Source organism: Chanos chanos, chromosome 1 (genome assembly GCF_902362185.1).
Source record: "Chanos chanos chromosome 1, fChaCha1.1, whole genome shotgun sequence".
In the NCBI taxonomy this organism is placed as follows: Eukaryota; Metazoa; Chordata; class Actinopteri; order Gonorynchiformes; family Chanidae; genus Chanos; species Chanos chanos.
In genome coordinates, this window is record NC_044495.1 from 37,635,709 (window position 1) to 37,654,922 (window position 19,214).

Genomic DNA, 19,214 nt, shown 5'->3' on the forward strand with positions numbered 1-19,214 from the left:
GCACTGGGGGAAAAAAAAACAAAAAACAGGGGACATGTAAAGCACATTTATTCCTGTTTTGGTGATGCAGAAAAGATCAATCCTGGTTAATGAGCTACATCAACAGCTGAGTATGCTTCAGCAGAAAGGTCCATAGAGTTTCTGTTCATGCCACTAACCTCCTGTTGCTTCTTAATGTCTCAATGCATTTTCCAATTGATGAGAGAAAGAGAGAGAGGGAGAGAGAGAGATAAGGACTTAGCGCAGTGTGACTCCTCATCTCTCTGGCTGATTCGATGAGTCTCTGATCCTCACAGCCCAAATGCACTCTTAGCGCATAATGAAAAAGGATATGGCAGACACACCGCAATGTGAGGATGAGCCTGAGGCCAGAGCTCACTGGTGGAACCTTATTCGTAATGGTGCACCTCCATAGTTCCCAGAGCTAATGAGTTAGACGTTCTTTTCTCTCATTTCCATTCTCTCTCTCATGCTAGGATTCAGTCATGCTGAAGGCACTTTGGTCATACATACATATGTGTCAAAGAATTGATAATTAGAATGGAGGAATGAAAAGAAAAGGAGGGGTGGGGGTAGGGGGGGGGGCGGTAAATGAACTAAAATCTATGGCCAACTCTAGAGGTGTAAATCATTAGTTTGCTAGTGGACATCCAAGGGCACTGAAAGTGAGAGAGGCCTGCCTTTTTGGGGCTGTCGGCGTGCCAGTCCAGGGAGCAGGAACTTGACGCGAGGTGACGGACTTTCACAACTCTCAGGGTCTCCTGCTGTACTTCACCAGGCTGCATAATGACATCGTCCCCTCAATTACTCGCCTGTCACCTCCTCTCTGCCCAGGGTGGGCATACAAGGGGAAAAGAGAGCGAGAGAGAGAGAGGGAGAGGGAGAGAGAGGGAGGGAGCAATAGAAAATTGAAGGGGAGACAAGGATAGGGGCTTCTATGATGGAAGAAAATTGAATGTCAGTCTGCCCAGGAATATGACGGATGGCACGGGAGAGGAAGATGTGGTACAACATGTAATACGACAGCAGTGCTCAGATTTGACAGCTCTTAACATGGGGTTAACTCTATCTGGTCTGTGCTTCAATCCAGGGCCTCTCCAAGCAATATGGTTTGGAGCGCTGGATTTTGATGTCGTTGATAAAGGGAATCGATGATGGAACCACCAAGCTTGACTGACAGAGCTTTTTAAATCTCAAGGAACGTCAGTTCACCAGCACAATTCAGCAGCGAGAGGTAGTCAACTGTGCCCCACTGCACCATTGCTCAAAGTGTGTGCGATGTACAGTGTTAGAGGCAATTGAGAGGAACAGGAAACAAAAGCCTTTCGAAGTCAAAAGCTGAGCTGACACAGAGGAGACAAAATGGTGGCTGCAGACAGAGTGTCATTGTTCGAGAGGTGAAAAGACCTCTCCAGAATTAATTATCATCTTCATCAGTCACACCCTATTAGCTGGCTTAATTACTCCAAGCTCTGAGTCCAGAAATCTCCCTGGTGTAATCAATCAGTCGTGAAGACTTTCCACGGGGGGGGGGGGGGCGACACGGCCTTTTTCACTAGCCTCCGATAGCCATGACCAACCGGATGGTTCGTAATGCTGAAGTTTTTCTTTTCTCCCTCCATTCTCTTTCACTTTGTCGATTCCTCTTAATTAAAAAAAAAAAAACAAAACTAAGGCAGTGGAGGCACTGAAAGTAGGCTATAGACCATTCTCCTCTGACTCAAATGTGGTAAACCAATCCTTTAAGAGTAGTGGTGCAGTCTGTTAATCACATATGGTCTGTGTAAGGTCAAGTGTGTTTGGCTTCCTTTTGAAATGGACATTGGTTTGTGTTTAAGCCCTAATGCCCTCATTCGTGTCAGACGGAGGGGGTGAGGATCTGACCGCACTGCAGCCTCATCTCCTCCATAATAAACACAACACCTACAAATAAACCCTGCGGGTGGACGTCCCCGCAGTTTGAAAGCAGGAGCACTTAAGTCTGTCTGGGAATGGAATGGCCACTGGCACACATACATTTAGACATGAGGACAGTTGCCATCGATTGTGTAAGGTCTTGGACGAGTAAACACATGGGAGGAACTGACCGAACGCTTTAAAAGCATTCTTGTGCTGTCGGGCCGACCGTGCGAGCGTTTCATCCGAGTGGAAACTGCGGCAAAAAAAAATGGAAGAGCTATTTTCAGACGGTCTTCACTGAAATACAGCGCTCATCCTTGAGCTTCACCGCCCCGCAGCTGTTTGACAACCCACAGCCCTGCTGCTCCGTGGGTGGGAGCGCTTTTGGGCTGTGTCCCAAATGGCTCGCTGCACTCTCCTGAATCGTCCTTACATTCAGACATTCAGCAACAACCACCTCAGGATATATCATACACACACTACACTCTATACGGTGCAAGTGAAAAACTGAGGACTCACGTGCTATGCAAACTGGCTGTGCTATAGTGTGTTGCTATGTGAGCTGTAATGTATAGGCAGGGTTTAAAAAATAGAGTGTCTGATACCTTGTTAGAAGTATTGGTGGGTGTATGGGTATGGGTGTGGGGAGAGGGGGGGCAGTCATGACTCAGACCGAAAAATGTGAGCCCCTGTACACGGTACTTATTTTTAATCCATATTGTGTGTCTCCTTTTCATACTACAGTCATCATAATCTATTTGTTTCATACTGCAAGAATGGGAGGAAAGGCAGCCAGCTGGAAGAAGGTTCCAGAAATTACTCAGGGTTGTGTCAAATACTATGATTACTACTGCTCCTTAAATCATTTCATTTAAACTAATTAAGACACAAATGTTAGACACATAGTTTTCCAGTGAAAGTATTTCTGGCCTCTTTGCATATTTCAGATACTAGAGCATCAATAAAGTGCAACTTCCAGTGTGTAAGATTCAGCTTATTACTGATGAAAGACATCTTCCACATGATAAGACTAAACTGGATGGATGTAAAAAGCAAAAAAAAAAAAAAAATACAGTTGAAGAGTTTTTCCATCTCACTCTCTTATCCTTGAGGAATAGCCTCTGGCCTGCTGCAGCCCTGGTGCTATGGGCGCTCTGAGGCCATAGGTCTGACTAAACCAGCAGCACAGAGGTGAGACATACCTCTGAGTCATCAATGCAGTAAGAGCTAAGCAGCGCTCTCTCATGGGCTGGGACCGCGACTCCCCCTCTGCATTCCTTTATCTGGCATTGAACTTTGAAGCTCGACCAAGCACGCACCGATTGGCTTAAACACTGTAATCTCGATCTTTTCTCTCCCCCCGTTTCCTCCTCCCCCCCCCTCTAAAATGGGCCTCTTAAAGATAGTCAGTACAGAGCAGCGCACAAGAATCAGAGCATTCGAAGCCTGTCCAAGGGCTTTTTTTTTTCTAATTCCTCTTGTATATACATTTGCATTCGAAAGGCAGTCTAGGGGCTTAGTCTGTGGATAGATGGGGTTAAGGAGGGGAGACAGAGAGAGAGAGAGAGAGAGAGAGAGAGAGAGAGAGAGAGAGAGAGAGGGGTGGGGGGTGGGGTGCTGTAGTGAGAAGTAGATGCCCCCCCCACTCGCAGCCAAACTATTATCCTGCTTGCCGCCTTTGAGGGGCTTTTTTTCTCTTTCCTTTAAAAAAGGGCCCTTTGTTGAGCCGGGCTGACTAACCTTATTCATTCCGGCGGAACCGTCCCTAAGCCCCGTCTCCCTAATAGTCTCTCATTATGACATCTCTACCCCTTCATCTACCTGCCATCTCAACTCAGAGTCTGACAGGCCCCAGAGTTGTGTCTCTGCATCAAGGTTTTTTTCTTTTTTTTTTTCTTTTTTGGTATGACAGTCCATATTATCACCTTTAACTGAACAACACAATCAACTTATGTATTGCACTGTATTTAAACGTATTTAAAATTTATGTAACTGAAAGATTTTTGTGTGTCAGGGTTTTGGTGTTTCATCACAACTCTTGTTGTTTTGATGATGGAGGTCATAATTTGTGCAAATCAGCGTTTTGCAATGGCTTTTAACCAAGTAGTTGGTTCAAGGAGTGAGAGTAACATCCCATGATGTATTCTTCATGAGCTGTGCACAAATCAATACAACACAGGACTTCCGTTTTTCCCATGGTGCTTGGCTAATGTGTTAAAAGCAGGTCTATGACAGGATGTGCCTGGGAAGGAAAGGCCATTTCTCTGCAGTTTTCCTCACGTCTTCAAGCTGTCCATCTCTTTGGTTTCTCTCATTAGACGCACCCTCGTTGAGAGTGGAGCGTGTCTCTGGCTTTAAGTCCTCCTCACATTTTCCTCCTCTTCTGCTCACACTCTTCTCTGTCTCCTAACAAATTTATCTAATAGCCGACACCGACAAGACGCACGGCCCGCATGCGTACATACGTGTCTGACCTTGCTTCGATGGCTTCTTACCCGTGATTCTCTTCCTAAAACAGGAGATAGTCTAGAGTATGAAATATTCAGGTTCTCTGTAGCTGGCTACGCCTTCCGAATGTTTGCAGTCTCTGCAGAGGGTCTGGGACAGCGACAACAGTAGACACTGACAATGTGTGTAAGGAGCCCTCAGGGTTTTTTCAGGGTGCTACGTGAAAATGAACTGCTCCGAAATTTCAATCTGGCTGCACATGCGGGACGTAGCAGCTATCTTCTCAGCTTGTGGCTGTAACAAACTGACTGCAGCAGTTGTGGTGCAGTTGTTTTTGTATTCACTGCATGTACTCTTGTGGTGCTCTGGAAGTGTCATTCTGGAACTTTCCATACACACATGTTGCAACATTCTGGTTGCCGAAACAAAGCGGTAAAGCAAGATTGCAAGTCATGATTTGTGTTTTGTTCAAATGCTCTTTAACATAAGCTTTGAGGGAGAATGTGAATGTGTTGCTTCATTAAGCCTAAAATGAAATCCCCATTTATGTCAAACGCTGACAAGTCAGTTCTTCTCTTTTTATTCAATAATATCATAATGCTAACAATTACTTAAGCAGGCACCATCAATTCAAGACTTGTACTTGTTGCTGTAAAAAAAACAAAAAAAAAACAACGAAATGGAAATGAAAAGGGTGCCCACGCTGTTTCAGAGAACTTCCACAATGCACTGGTTTTTCCCCAGTCGGCACAAGTGAATGGGTTTCCCCTTTACACTCAGAACAGGGGAGTGGAGGCATGTGAAGTCAGAGCAGACACTTGACCAAACCATGGTGCTTTCCTGCTCATCACGGCCTTCTCCCTCCCTCCCTCCCTCCCTCCTTCCTTCAAGCATAGCCAGTTTGTAGGTTCGCTGGGTCGCCTGACCCGTTTGATCCATTGTTCGACTGCGGGCCGACTGAAAATTTTCCCTCTGCCCTCTTGCCAGTGGCGCTATCTGTTCCAAAGAGAACACAGTCAGCCCACTGCTAATGACCAAAAAGCACCGTGATCTCACACAATCAGCACAGAAGCTTCCAAAAGGCCTCCCTGCTAGCCAGTCGCCCCGCGCTAATCTCCCACTGAACGGACACATTAAAAAAGCCTAACTGACAGCCAGAATGGAGAGAGGAACAAAAAAAAAAAAAATCATTCCATCAGCCACCACTCTAAATGGCCGACCGACGGAGTCCCGCTGTGGGCCCCCGTGAGATAGTCTTGCATAATCCTCCTCTTTTCCGTTTGAGGAGAGAAAAAGATGCTCTTTTTCATTCATTCATCCTTTCCCCTCCCTTTTCCTCCTGCACCCGTCTCTCTCTCTCTCTCTTTTCCTTTTTTTGTAGGTACCACCACAGTGGCTGTAGAGATACAGGGAGGACTGTGGCAAAAATCACCTGGGCCTGCACCCCTCTTCACTGCAGGGCTTGCATTTTGGAAATGGGTGCTTCAATAAAAAAAAAAAAAAAAAAAAAAAAAGTGTGTGCAAGTGTGTGTGTGTGGGTGGGGGGGGTTAATCTGAAAGAGAGACACACATACACACACAGAACATAATATACCTATTTCAAGCCCATACCCCTCAGACTGAATCCTTAAATCCATTTTCAAATGGTTATTTCAGGGGAATTTCGATAAAAGCCCAATAATTACCAAGACCCTGAGTAGGGCAAAAAGTAAATATATAAATAAATACAAGAAAAAAAAAAAAAAAAAGAGCAAGATTTGCAGGGTGTAACTTGTGAGCCCTGCTTTTTCCCTACCACTCAGGTCTGATCGATAAAGGCCCTAATATCATAATTTACGGGTAATGGAGATGTTGGAAAAAAAAGAGGCTTATTCAGCAAATTGAGCGTAGAGGTTCAATTAGGAGAAAAAGACAGGCGAACCAGGCGAGTAAAAAAAGAAACAGAAAAGGAGGGGGGAAATGAGAGAGGTAAAAACCAAATAGATGAAGAGGAGCTGGGCACAACAAAGAGACTGGGGGAAAAAAAACAGACTGGGGGGGGGGGGGGGGGGCCAAAAAAAGGTGATTGTGAAAGAGAAAGACAAAAAAAAAAAAAGAGCAGTGCACAGTGGAACACTGGCAGGCTGTTCTGAAGGTGGCAGGTGAGATATGATTAGGGGCTGATGGGAACCGGGGGGAGGCTGGCAGCTAAATGATGAGGCCCAGCTTCATAGCCTCATCACAGGCCACCCCAGGGAGAAGAGCTCCAGAGAGAATGTGTCTTTTTTTTTTTCTCCCTCTCTCTCTCTCGTTCACTCACCCTCCCTTTCCCTCATTGCATTAACCCCATACAGAGATGGAGCTCCTAAATGCTGAAGCAGGGTGGAAGAGAGAGAAGGAAGGAAGGAGGAGAGAAAAGAGCACACCAGTGAAATTGGACTATATGGCACGAACAAAAGCCAACCTCTCTGATTTACGAGATGAGGGTGGGACTCATTTTTTTTTTTTTTTTAGGTACCGCCCTGTCAGTTTGCACAGCTCATCCTAAAACAAAGAGCTTGCATAGTTATTCACTGCCGCATACCGTCTCTTGTCTCAGGAGTTCCATTACTGCTGAATATCCCCAAACTGGACCAATCAACGCCTTACTCATGACGCTAATCTGATCATCATGTAAACTAGCAGACCACTCACGCCTTGGCTCAAAGCATCTCGTCGCTGTTTGAATCATTCTTTAGCGGTGCCATTGGTTGTCCCACAGGTTTCTCAAGAGAGTGCTCATTTCAGGCACAATTTATCACGCTGTGTCCAAGACGCTTAAACGTTGCGCTGGGCGTATTCATCTGGTTCTCGTTGTCATCTCTGGAGCACCTAATAACAACAGGATATTATTTATCCTTGACACCAAGGCTTTCTTTTTTATGCTAATGTCACACTCTAAGCAGTCGGATCAGATAGCTCTGCGTAGCTTAATCCTACAGTGATTCTACGCTGACTGAGATGTGTGTTTGTGTGTGGTTTTTCAAAGTGTACAAAAAAAGGAACCAATGTTCACTCACACTCGAATAGGAAAACACAGTCACCATTGCCAGCCCCCATTGTCTTCTATCGTACACACACACACACAGTTGGTATACAAGCAACGACCAGCCTCACACAACAAAGGCTCAGGTTTCTGTATGACTGAAGGTTTATTCTTTGTTCCCCACACAACAAACAGAAAGGGGGGAGGACTTCACTCTGCACAACTAACATGTACCTCATCATTTAAAAGCCAAATTTTCATGAGACAGTGTGGATTAGGTTAATAATTGTCTCTTGCTCAGTCTTGCTGTTGTGGCGTGAAGAGCTGGTGGGAGCTTTGGCAACCCTGACCACTGTAAAGGTCATTCTGGAAGAGATGAATCTATGTCAGGATGAAGCACACCTGCCATTTTATTGGCTTCAGCTTCTGGAAATATTGAAACCTGAGCTAGGATGATAAAATTCTGCTGTTGAGCAGACATTTACCTGATTACATTTGATATATCAATGTAATTTTACCTGATTACCCCAAAAAATACCTATACCTTCAATGAAAAGTTCAAAATTATCATCAATGATATGGTTACCCAAGAAAAAAAAAAAAGGAGACCTCCACAAAGATAAGGTCTCTTTAAAATTTGCCCGTCTCTTCGTGAATGTAAACAGGACATAGATTGTATCGTGATCTCTTACCTTGCAGCCCGCTATTCCTCTCCCCTTCCTTTAGGGTAGCTAGCTGTCCGACGTCGCTTGGTGTTGGAAACGATCAAGTCGGTCGCAACCAAGCAAGGCGAACGTGCCATGGTCCGACCCACCGAGTTTGTCCAATGCTCACGCCATGGCGTTACCGTAAGATAGCCCAAAGAGAAGAACAAAAAAGGTTGAAAACAAAAGTCCTTCTCCACTTTATGACTAAAAGAGAGTAATCCAAACGGCGCCACGCGACTAAAAAAATAACTTCAAAACGGAAAGGGCAGCAAGAGAAAAAGTAGCAACAGGTGGTTTGATAAACCACTCACTGTGTCCGCACAGCTGCCATCAACCTGTCAATTACACACGTCCAATAGCTTAGAAACTTGATATAAGTGGGGTCCACAACTAGGCCTATTATATAATGGTAAGATCCATTCCAGTCGGGAGGCAAATGACAACCATCACAACAACCACTTCACATACAATAACAGTTATTTATTAAGAGAAAAGTTTTGAATTTACATTTCATATCTCCAAAACAGGGAGAAGGCTGATAAATAAAGCTTGTTATAAAAAAAGCTTAAATCAAAACCACAAAACACAATTAATACTTTTACAGTTTCATTTACATTACAGATATTTACAAATGGTTGTTTTGCCCTTCTTTATACAAAATTAAGTACGAAATTAAAACGGTACCTATTTTTTTTTTTTTTTTAAGTAACAACCCTTTAATATGACTGCCCTCACTGTTACGGTAATGACGGGTTATTGTCTAGTGCATTTGCTGCCCCAACATTACTTGTTTTTCAATATAATCCTCAATTCATGAATAAAAATTCACTTAATTAAACTTGCATTTATATTCTGAACGTCGAGGGAAGCGTAACTTTTTCAGGTGTTTTTTTTTTTTTTTTTAAGTCCCTGAACGGTAGCAGAGGTGGTGAGGAATCACAGTTCCCTACGGCAAGGTGCAAAACGCATGAACCATACCGCAACATACAATCACCTTTCCTAAGATTCAATTTCTTCAGCAATCAAAGGACACGACGGTAATTCATCTGCACATAAAACCATGTCCTACATTCATGCGTAGCCCTGGGAACGTGACCCATGTGTATCACCTGGAACACCTTAGAAAGAATCGTTCAAGAGAAACAAAGAAGATTTTTGAGCTGTTTATGCGGTGTCCTGATGGCAGCGACTTACAATCGTCTCCACAGCGCCCTCTGACGGCCAATGCAAGCCATGCCAGTTTAGCACCCTTTGTGTGCGAGTCTGTAGGACCATGAAGAGGATATTGCTGGCTTTGCTTTCTGCTTATATTCCACTCATCAGCAGAAAATAACGACAGCTAATAAAGCATGTCTCCAACTGCCTCATGTACATATGAATCAAAGGCAGAGAGAGTGACAGGGGAATAAATCAACAAAAGAAATCCTGGAACATTTTCTTTCTGCATCATTAAGGAGGCAAAAAGACTGCTGGTTCGTCAGACTGTCAATAAGGGAGAAAAATAGCTTTAAATACAGGGATATGTGAATGAACTTAAATTCATATTTCATTCATGCTACTAAACAGTCCTACTTTTTTTTCCTTGTATCTTTATAAAAATTAGGGCCTGGCCCGCAGGCAAACGATAATTTTAGCAACATGGTCACAAGTTTTTTTTTCTTTCTTGCTCTTTTGGGCCTGCTTTACTAAAGTCTTAAGCATGTGCAAACATTTTTAGAAAATTTGAGCGAAACTAGAAACAAAGCTAACGGTTGGTCCAGGGTTTTTTTTTTTTTCCAACGCACCAGTCACGCAACGTTACTGATTACTGATGTATGATTACTAAAAAAAAATGTACATATAGTTTTAGTAGCTAAATCTGGCCTTCAGTGCACACACCAGTCAGTCAAATTCATATGAGAAAAAATTGGCTTGGCTTTTTTTTTTGTGTGTATTTTTTATGATACAACACGAAAATCAAACTAGTTACATTCAACATAGCTTTCCGCTAATTTTATGATTATCATCACTCATAAATCCTGAGAATGATGATTCCCTCATCTGTTGATAAAGAAGCAACAATATCATTTTTTTTCATAACGAAAGGCAAAAATACTGACATGACAGTATCAGATAGAAGCATTATGAAAAGCTTATGCCAAAGCTAGCTTTGAGTTTGGTTGAATCAATTTACATAACATTCAACTGGTACAACCAAAAGTTACTACAATGGAAACAACTTCTCTTTCTTTCCTTTCTTTTTTCTTTTCCTTTACAGGGAAGAAGCATTTTCAGTCTCGTGGAATTGACTGATTGATTGTCACTCATCTTAAAGCAGGAAGTATTTCCACTTTGTATCTCACTGTACTTTTATAAAGTGCTCAAAAAATAAAATAAAATAAAACAAAAACAACCATGTTGTTGAAAAATGACATTGAGTTTAAATGACAAATGGACTAGCATGGTCGCATGTGAGGCATTTAGAAAAAGGAGATGAACCAATAACCATGAGTTAGGTTTCCTTCAGTATAAAGAGCCATAAATGAGTTCTCAGGTATTTTTGTTTTTCAGTCATTTTGTGAAATCAAACAGGGGAAGGAAAACAAAATGTAAATTGCATGAGTGTCTTTGAGTCCCTCAGGTTAACTTCCCCTGAATAATCCTGCATCTCACTCTCTCATCATCTTACTATTTCCATCTCTTCTGTCTACCGTCTCTTTCTGCCGTCTGCAACCATTGACCAACTTAAACAAACTGTCTCCCTCCCCCACTCCTTCTACACGTCCGTGTAGAATGTCTTACTGACGCGAGTAATAACTATTTCGCATTTTAATTTTACATCTCCACTACTACGCAGGATGGAGGACAGTCTGTGACCACGCTGACTACAAAACCGATTCTCTTTTTCCTGTCACTTGTTGAAGGACCTTGGTTTGATGCTTGTGTTGTGTTTTGCTAAAACACTGGTTCAAAGCCACTTGACAAGACTGGAGATAAACGCACATTAAAACAATAAGAAACACTGAAATACGTTCTCGCCATTCAGGTTTTGTACAGCGTGGACCGTTCCCAAACTCAAATGCCAGTACCTTTGATTAGCGAAGCTACACTAGATCCCATGCTTTGCACCACAACATAGATTATGCTCTCCTATCCTTGACAGTATTGAGAGAAAGGTCATTGTAGACACTGGGATTTAATTTCTAATAGACTCAGTACTAAATCCACTGGAGCAGGACAGAGAGAAACATGAGAGGTATGGAACAGGAGGAAAGGGTGGGTGGGGGGGGGGGGCAAGGTGGAGTGGGTCTCTTCTGTCGAAAACAGCATGTGTTCACTTCAGATTTGACACTCACTGTTAGTATGTTTACCAATGAGATTTCCCTCAGTGACAGAAAGAGCATTCAAGCCGTGTTCTGCAGAAGATGGGGTTTTTTTTCTCTTTTTTGAGTGTGTGTGTGTGTGTGTGAGAGAGAGCACCTTCTTTCACTTCTTTATGAAGAAAAAGTCAAGCGTTAAAAAAAAATAAAGTCTCCATATGTGTTCTTTTCTCCTTCTGAAGCTATTCCACACATATTTTTCAGAGTCATTCTTCAGATGACCGCTCATTATCCAATCAAATGTCATCATGCTCCCACAAAGTCCCAGACTGCACTCCTGCCACCGTGAGCATGGGTGTACGGCATGTAGTCAGCCGCAATCGGGTCACAGGAAACATCCACTTTTAGCTTCCTGTCCAGGCATGACAGGCCCCCCCCCCCCCTCCTTCCACCTCCCACCCCCAAAAGACCACAAGTGTGTGTAGAGAGTGCATGGTGGGTTTGCTGGGGGAGAGGCCAAAGAAGAAGGAGTGGATCAACAGAAGAATATCTCTCCATCTGTAGTAGGCCCAGGGACCACGGTGCTCTGCTTGTCTGCAAACATAAACAAGAGATCATGAGCACGGTATTACCCAGTCAACAGAAAAAAAACCCCACTATAATAAAAGGATAAGTCTCAGCTTCTGCTGGGAACAGTGTTTGGTCTCCAGGGCTCACAACCCTGGATGTTTTCCTCTGGTCTGTGAAGAAAGGATTAAGATACAACGCTAAAGAAAGACCCGCTAGAAATACTTCATGTCGGAGAATCATCAGAGCTCGTGTGTGTGTGTGTGTGTCTTTAATAACATAAATACAATGAAATACTCATTTTAATCTAAATCCATTCCTCAGTCAGCTTCTCAATTAAGATTTAAAATATGACAAATAATGATTAAAAATAATAAACAATTAATAATAATAATAATTAAAAAAAAAAAAACATCCTCTTTGCACCCTGTGCTGGTCTGCTGTCTGTTTGCATCCTACATCTATATTAAAAATCCCAGGCCCTCATGCTGCAGTCTTCACTGACAGCGGTGGTGGCACTGGGCATGCTGGCATGGGGGAGGGGGTATGACTTGGTACCTGCTGCTTGGCTCTGTTGGCCCTTGTTCTTCTTCTTCCTCTTGTCCTTCTTGTCCTTGGGTTTGGCCAGCTGCAGCAGGCGGTTGGGGATCTGGCTCTGAGCCTCCGTCCCCTGTGGATCACACGGGCCGGAGGCCGAGGAGGAGGAGGAGGCAGAAAAGGGGTTCAGGTTCTTCCCTTTGTGTTTGGAGGCCTTGCGGAACATGAACTCTTTGGTTAAAGGCGAGGAAGACAACTCCACCTCGCTGGGGTCCCGGTCCAACGACCCGGAGCTCTGAAACTTTAGGGAGTCCTCCGAGGTGGTGGAGGAGGTCCTGTACATCCTCTGTGTCTGCTCCTAAAACGAGGAGGAGGATATTACCGTTAATGAAAGATCAACATAGAAAAATCTCTCTGGGTTTACGAACACAGTTCATTTATAAGGCAACTAAAATGTCTCAGTTCAGTTTATTTTCTTTTAAATAAAACACTAACAAAGTATGCTTGCAATCAACTTAATACAATGACCACTGTCTTTATTATTATAATAGTGACGTAATACAAGGACCACTGTCTTTATGATTATAATAGTGACTGAATACGATGACCACTGTCTTTATGATTATGATAGAGACTTAATACAATGACCATGTCTTTATGATTATAATAGTGACTTAATACAAGGACCACTGTCTTCATGATTATAATGGAGACTTAATACGATGACCACTGTCTTTATGATTATAATAGTGACTGAATACGATGACCACTGTCTTTATGATTATAATAGTGACTGAATACAATGACCATGTCTTTATGATTATAATAGAGACTTAATACAATGACCACTGTCTTTATGATTATAATAGTGACTTAATACAATGACCACTGTCTTTATGATTATAATAGTGACTTAATACAATGACCACTGTCTTTATGATTATAACAGAGACTTAATACAATGACCATGTCTTTATGATTATAATAGTGACTTAATACAATGACCACTGTCTTTATGATTATAATAGTGACTTAATACAATGACAATTGTCTTTATGATTATAATAGTGACTTATTTTTTTTGAGAAGTCAAATCAAAGCGGAATATCACGTGTAATTGTGAAAAGTTAAAAAGAAAAAATCTGCTCACTGATGAAACAACTAACTACTGGAAAATAAATTCAAAAACAAAAACAAAAAAACACTAGCTGACCAGTATGTCAAATTATTTGGGCTGAAACATTATGGTGAGTTTCAGAATCAGAACTGAATTAAAAAGTACGTTCAGTGGAGACCATTATTCAAACTGTTTTTGAAGACCATGGAGTACATCTGAGCTTGGGAAAAGGCCTAAGTGAGAATCGGGAGTTTTTACCTCCGTGTGTCGCAACTGCTCTACCTCCCGTTGTAACTGTTCACGGTCTCTCTCTAGTTTCTTCTGGCTGTCTCTGAGTCGGGCCAGGTCACGCTGGTACTCCTCTTTCCGTCTCTGCAGCTCCTGTTTCTCCTCCTCCAACAGCCTGAAGCCTTTTTGCGTCTCGTCCTGCTGCTCCCGTACCCGTGCCTCCTTCTCGGCCAGCCCTCGCTCCTTCGCCTCCCACTCCCGCTCCCTGCGCCTCCTCTCCTCGGCGTGGGCAGCCTGCTGACGCTGGAGGGAGGCCGCCTCCTGTCTCTGCTTCTCCAAGCTGCGCTGTTTCTCCTGCTCGATCAGGGAGTTGGGCCGAGAGGACGAGGACGAGGAGAATGAGGAGGAAGAGGAGGTGGAGGAGGAGACAGAGGGGTGGCGTGATGGCGGACGTTCACTAAGTGCCTGCCTTTGATCCTCGATAAAAGTGTCCTGTTGTATCACTACACCCTGTATCACAGAGAGAAAGAGACAGTGAGCCCAAACATATCCATATATATATATATATATATATATATATATATATATAAATTTATACTCGAATTCCATTGTTAACAGATAAAAATGTATCATGCTGAGAATCTAGGCTGCTTTGATCTATAATGTGTTCCAGTCATCTGCCTTTTACTCTGGGTTTGACCTCAGGTACACACGGTATTAATCTAGGAGGGGGAAAAAAATCTCCAAAGGATTAGGGAGGCTGGGCCTGAGTTAAAAGCTTGGCTTCTAAAGCTCATCTCTGCATTGCCTTTTTACTCTGTGCCAAGCTCACGTAACCGCTGCAATCCAGCCGCAGGCAATAAACGAGTGGAGCGGTGTGAAGAAAAGAAAAGAAAAGCAAAAGAAAAGAGGGGAGGAGTGAGGAAGCTGTCAGCTCACCTGCAGCACGTTGAGCAAGTCGTGAAGACGAGTGACGCCCTGAAGGACCTGCTGTTAGAGAGAGAGAGAGAGAGAGACAGAGACAGAGAGACAGAGACAGAGAGAGAGATTAAGGCTATACACACTTATTTGTCTGAAACTTGTTTGAGATGGGCTCAGTGTATTCAGATGCTATCATCGTTCTGTCAAGTTTGTCAATCAAAACTCTGGCTGTCATTTGGAACTGTTCACTCAATAATCTGTTGCGGAATAGACCCCTTCTATTTCATTCCTCAAGACACGCGCGCGCGCGCGCACACACACACACACACACAGACACAGACACACAGACACACACACACAAACTTAAAACATAACTTGAGACAGGACTGGTGAGAGACCACAGTGATCTAACTAGGTGTAACTGCTACCCACTGTGTATAGCGTCCACAGCAGGGTGTGTTGGAAAGGGAACTCTGTGTTTTATAACCTACCTCACTGTTCCTTTTAAGCAGCAGTAAGAGGTTGGCATTGCCCCCCTGTGGACAAAAAGTGCAGTTGCAGGGTTAGGTAGGTGGATGGAAAGGGTGTGGTATGCTTGCTTTAATCATGTTGTGTTTGCACCTCCCTTTCCTGCGGGAAAAGCCTGAGAGCAGCTGCTGGAAATGACAGCGTTAGCCTAGATTACAGGTTTTATGCCCACACATAACCTGCTGCCATTAATGACTGCGCCTTTCTTTCACTCTGGTCTAGTGTTCTCTGTGTGTTATGGCAATGAATAGTAGTAAATGGAGGCATAAACAAGTACAAAGAATATGTGTGTGCGTGTGTGGTTGTGTGAATGTATGCATATGTGTAAGAAAATGTGTGTGTGTGTGTGTGTGTGTGTGTGAGATAAAGAGAGACTTCCTCTATAACCAGTTGTGTGTTTTCAACTGATAAAGACTGTACTCTTCTCCTCTGATAACTAAGGCCTTTATGGGAGCTACATTCACAGTGTATATGAATGTGAGCTGGGTAAGTGATATAGGAAGACATGGGGCATATATTTTATAGGCCTTCACCCAGAATGATATTTACCCAAAGATATTTACAAGGACCAAAGTCAACAAATCTCATTGGTCACACTCTTAGCACTGACAGCTAAACAAATATACACACACACCCTCTTTAACTTCCTATCTGAGCCAAGAACTTTCACACAGACTCTACGTGCATGTATACATACACACGCACGCACGCGCACGCGCACGCGCACGCACACGCGCACGCACACGCACACGCACACGCACACGCACACGCACGCACGCACGCACCTTTTTGAGCATGCTGTCTGACTCAGTCCTGCGCAGATCTGCTGGATCCTCAGTCTCCTCTTTGTCTCCGTCTGTGGGGATTAAGATCATAAGAGTGATGTTACATGACTGCTCTCTAAGGGCACAACATACATATTATACATGGATGCAGACACATGGTAACACACTCATACCAGCATAGACCAGTCTGCTTACTTTTAACCATGCTCATCTGATGACTGTCAAAGCCACCGAAGGTCTCCGCCCGCCGGGGCAGACACACACTCACACTGGAGCTGTCGCCCGCTGGGCACACCTGCTGGCCCACTGCCCTGCCCAAACTGCCACTCACCAGCTCCTGTAACGTCTCCACTGCACGCACGCGCACACACACACACACACACACACACACACAACCATACACACACACACACACAGACACACACGCATACACAAACACACATGCATAAACACACACATGCAAAAACACACAGACACACAACCACATGCACACAACCATACACACACACACGCATAAACACACAGACACACAACCACATGCACACAACCATACACACACACACACATACACACGCATAAACACACACACGCAAAAACACAGAAGAAAATGAGTAAGTAAATAGATCACAGAGATACTCCTGTTGCAACCAGGACAGGAATTCACATGTGTGAGCATGCATACATGTACACTCACACACACACACACACACACACACTGACCAGGTTACTGATGGAGACTGAGAGAAAAAGAATTGTAGAGTAAGATCAATAGGCACTGTGCAGTACTCAGCCAGTCCAACATTAAAGCAATCCATTAGCTTTCTCTGCCCGCCAGAATCCTATTACATCTACGCTTTGATTCAAGCCATGTCTACATCTTCCAAATGAATACCAAGATTTCACTATGAGCAATGACAAGCATCATCCATCATCAAAGCTTTATGGGAACAATTTGGCATTTCAGCAGTTTGGAACTCAATTCAGCTCATTCCAATGCTGACAGGTCAGCGTTTTTTTCCCTTTTTTTTTCCTTTGTTTGAGCTATTCGGATGACTTGTATTATAATAACTGAAGGGGCACGATTCAGACGTAAGGGCAGCGATAGCGGAGGGAGTGCTGAATGGTGGTTAAGGAAGACAGCCTGTTTAGAGAACCATGTGGTAAAACTGCTCTTCAGTTAAACAGAATGGCTCTTTGAGATGTTGTCATAATCTGGACGGCTAATAATGGGACAGCTAATAGAGAGAGAGAGAGAGGATCTCTTTAGCAAGAAAACTCTTGGGTAAGTCTGGGGTTTCCGGCTCAGTTTCGAGAACCTGTGGCTCAAGTCTCTTTATTGGGGGGGGGAAGGGGGGGATTATGTCTCACCTTCCTTCAGCGCGTCTTTCATGATTGGCTCGCCTTTGGTGATGTCATCAGGCGTAGCCCTAAAGAGCATCCTGCTCCTCAGGCCTGTGGGGGAACCTTCTTCTGGGGTTCCGCAGTGACACAGATCTCTAAAGAGTTTCACTTTCTCTTCCAGCAAAGCCAGGATCTGCTCGTCCTTCTTATGAAGCTGGTCTGATAAGACGGAAAGGGAACCAGTCAAACGCCTGTCCATCTACTTAACGACAATGTCTTTCTTTGTCTTGGATACTGAACTGTGGCACTTCATTGACAATTGTTTGGATAGGTCCACCTCTTTCAGGCATTTTACATAACAGTGATTTCCCGCAAAAAAACCTGCATTATGTATTCGTCACATTCAGATGGCTATGAATCATTCATAATACCTCTGGCAGAACCACTGGAATGGATCTGTGTAAGTCTGAGGGATTACGTTCAGTAAGCAGTGAGCGGAAAAAGTTTGTCTATGGAAAACGCTGTTGTGCCAGTGAGTTAATGGGTCGAGAGCGGGATGTCTGCTGTGTACCTCTCAACTCTTTGGCTTTGCTCTCCTGTAACCTCTTATCCTCTTCTGTTTCGCTCGGAATGCCTTCGTCATCGTCTTTCTCCCTGGGGAGGGAGGAGAGGCAATTACAATTTATCCAGATCAATAAGAGCCCAGATACATAGATACGTCTCCACCACAGACGGACGGATGGAGCGACAGAGACAAATAAGATAAGTCCTAGTCTTTCCATTCCTCCTTTGCAATGTCATCCCTCTCTCTTTCTCTCCTTACATTAAGTGCATGGCATCCTGGAGGAGCTGCATCCAGGTGTTCCTCTCCTCTTTGGAACTGGCGTGTACCTCCACCATCTCAGGCTTCTCGCTGCCAGCCGTGATCAGGAAGAGCCCTCGCTCCTCATTGGCCACCTCCCTAACGATCAGCTTCTGCAGGGAGATCACCGTGGAGCGCTGGTCCTACAGTGAGGAGAGAAAGAGAGAGAGAGAGAAAGAGAGAGGTAGAGAGAGGGGAGAGACAGAGACAAAGAGAAAAAGAGAGAGAGGTGGCAGGTGGAGAATGAGAGGATAAATGAATGAAGAGAAAGCAAGAGAATGAAGAGAAAGCGTGAGGAGTACAGGGATGGAGAAAATGAGAAACAAAAGAGGTTAAAAAAAAAAAGGAGAGAGTGAGGGATTTAAAGGGAGGGGTGAGGAAGGGTGAGGTCACAATAACAACATTAAAATGCTTTTGCAAGGAAAGTCACTCTAGCGAGTCCTGGAAAAGATTGGCATAACAGCTAAACGGAGCCGCGGCTGTGTTTGCACGGCTATAATCTGCCATGAGCTTCACACGGTCACCGTTCCAACTTCCTTTTACACCAGTCACAACCCGTTACACAACACTGCACAGCCTTGCTAAACAACGAGGTCATGCAATTGGAGGACAGTGTTGGAAATGCTGTGTGATACTCTGTGTGTATGTGTGTGTGTGTGTGTGTGCCTGTGCATGCCTGAGTGTGTGTGTATGCCTAAGTGTGTGCGTGAGCACACATAAGAGACAATCTTATTTCTTAAACATACCAGTGAGGCAAAAACATATTTTTGGTCTTTCTCCTGCAGGAACACAAAGACATCAGACAGCAGCATGGCTTGAACATCTGGAGAAAGAAAGGTAGACAGAGAATGAGTTAAGAAAGAAATGTAACACTTAAGACTATTTTAAACAGACACACACAAAAAGACAGCTAACTAATACATCATTTGGCCAAACAGTCTTTGTGTGGAAGCTGCTGACGGGCACCAGTG

The 19,214-nt window shown here is 43.8% G+C and overlaps 1 protein-coding gene across 1 annotated transcript in view; it reads right to left on the reverse strand.

Annotated features, from left to right (window-relative positions):
- Positions 1–8,745: 8,745 nt before the first annotated feature.
- Positions 8,746–19,214, reverse strand: part of LOC115822738 (A-kinase anchoring protein 13) — a 66,377-nt gene continuing 55,908 nt past the window's right edge. The window contains exons 28-38 of the mRNA XM_030786659.1: positions 18,990–19,066; positions 18,205–18,386; positions 17,953–18,035; positions 17,409–17,600; positions 16,236–16,391; positions 16,041–16,111; positions 15,219–15,263; positions 14,746–14,796; positions 13,837–14,316; positions 12,483–12,819; positions 8,746–11,951 (exon numbers count right to left, since the gene is read on the reverse strand). Coding sequence (XP_030642519.1) covers positions 11,893–11,951; positions 12,483–12,819; positions 13,837–14,316; positions 14,746–14,796; positions 15,219–15,263; positions 16,041–16,111; positions 16,236–16,391; positions 17,409–17,600; positions 17,953–18,035; positions 18,205–18,386; positions 18,990–19,066 — 1,733 coding nt within the window. The 3' untranslated portion in view covers positions 8,746–11,892. The remainder of the gene's footprint in view (positions 11,952–12,482; positions 12,820–13,836; positions 14,317–14,745; positions 14,797–15,218; positions 15,264–16,040; positions 16,112–16,235; positions 16,392–17,408; positions 17,601–17,952; positions 18,036–18,204; positions 18,387–18,989; positions 19,067–19,214) is intronic.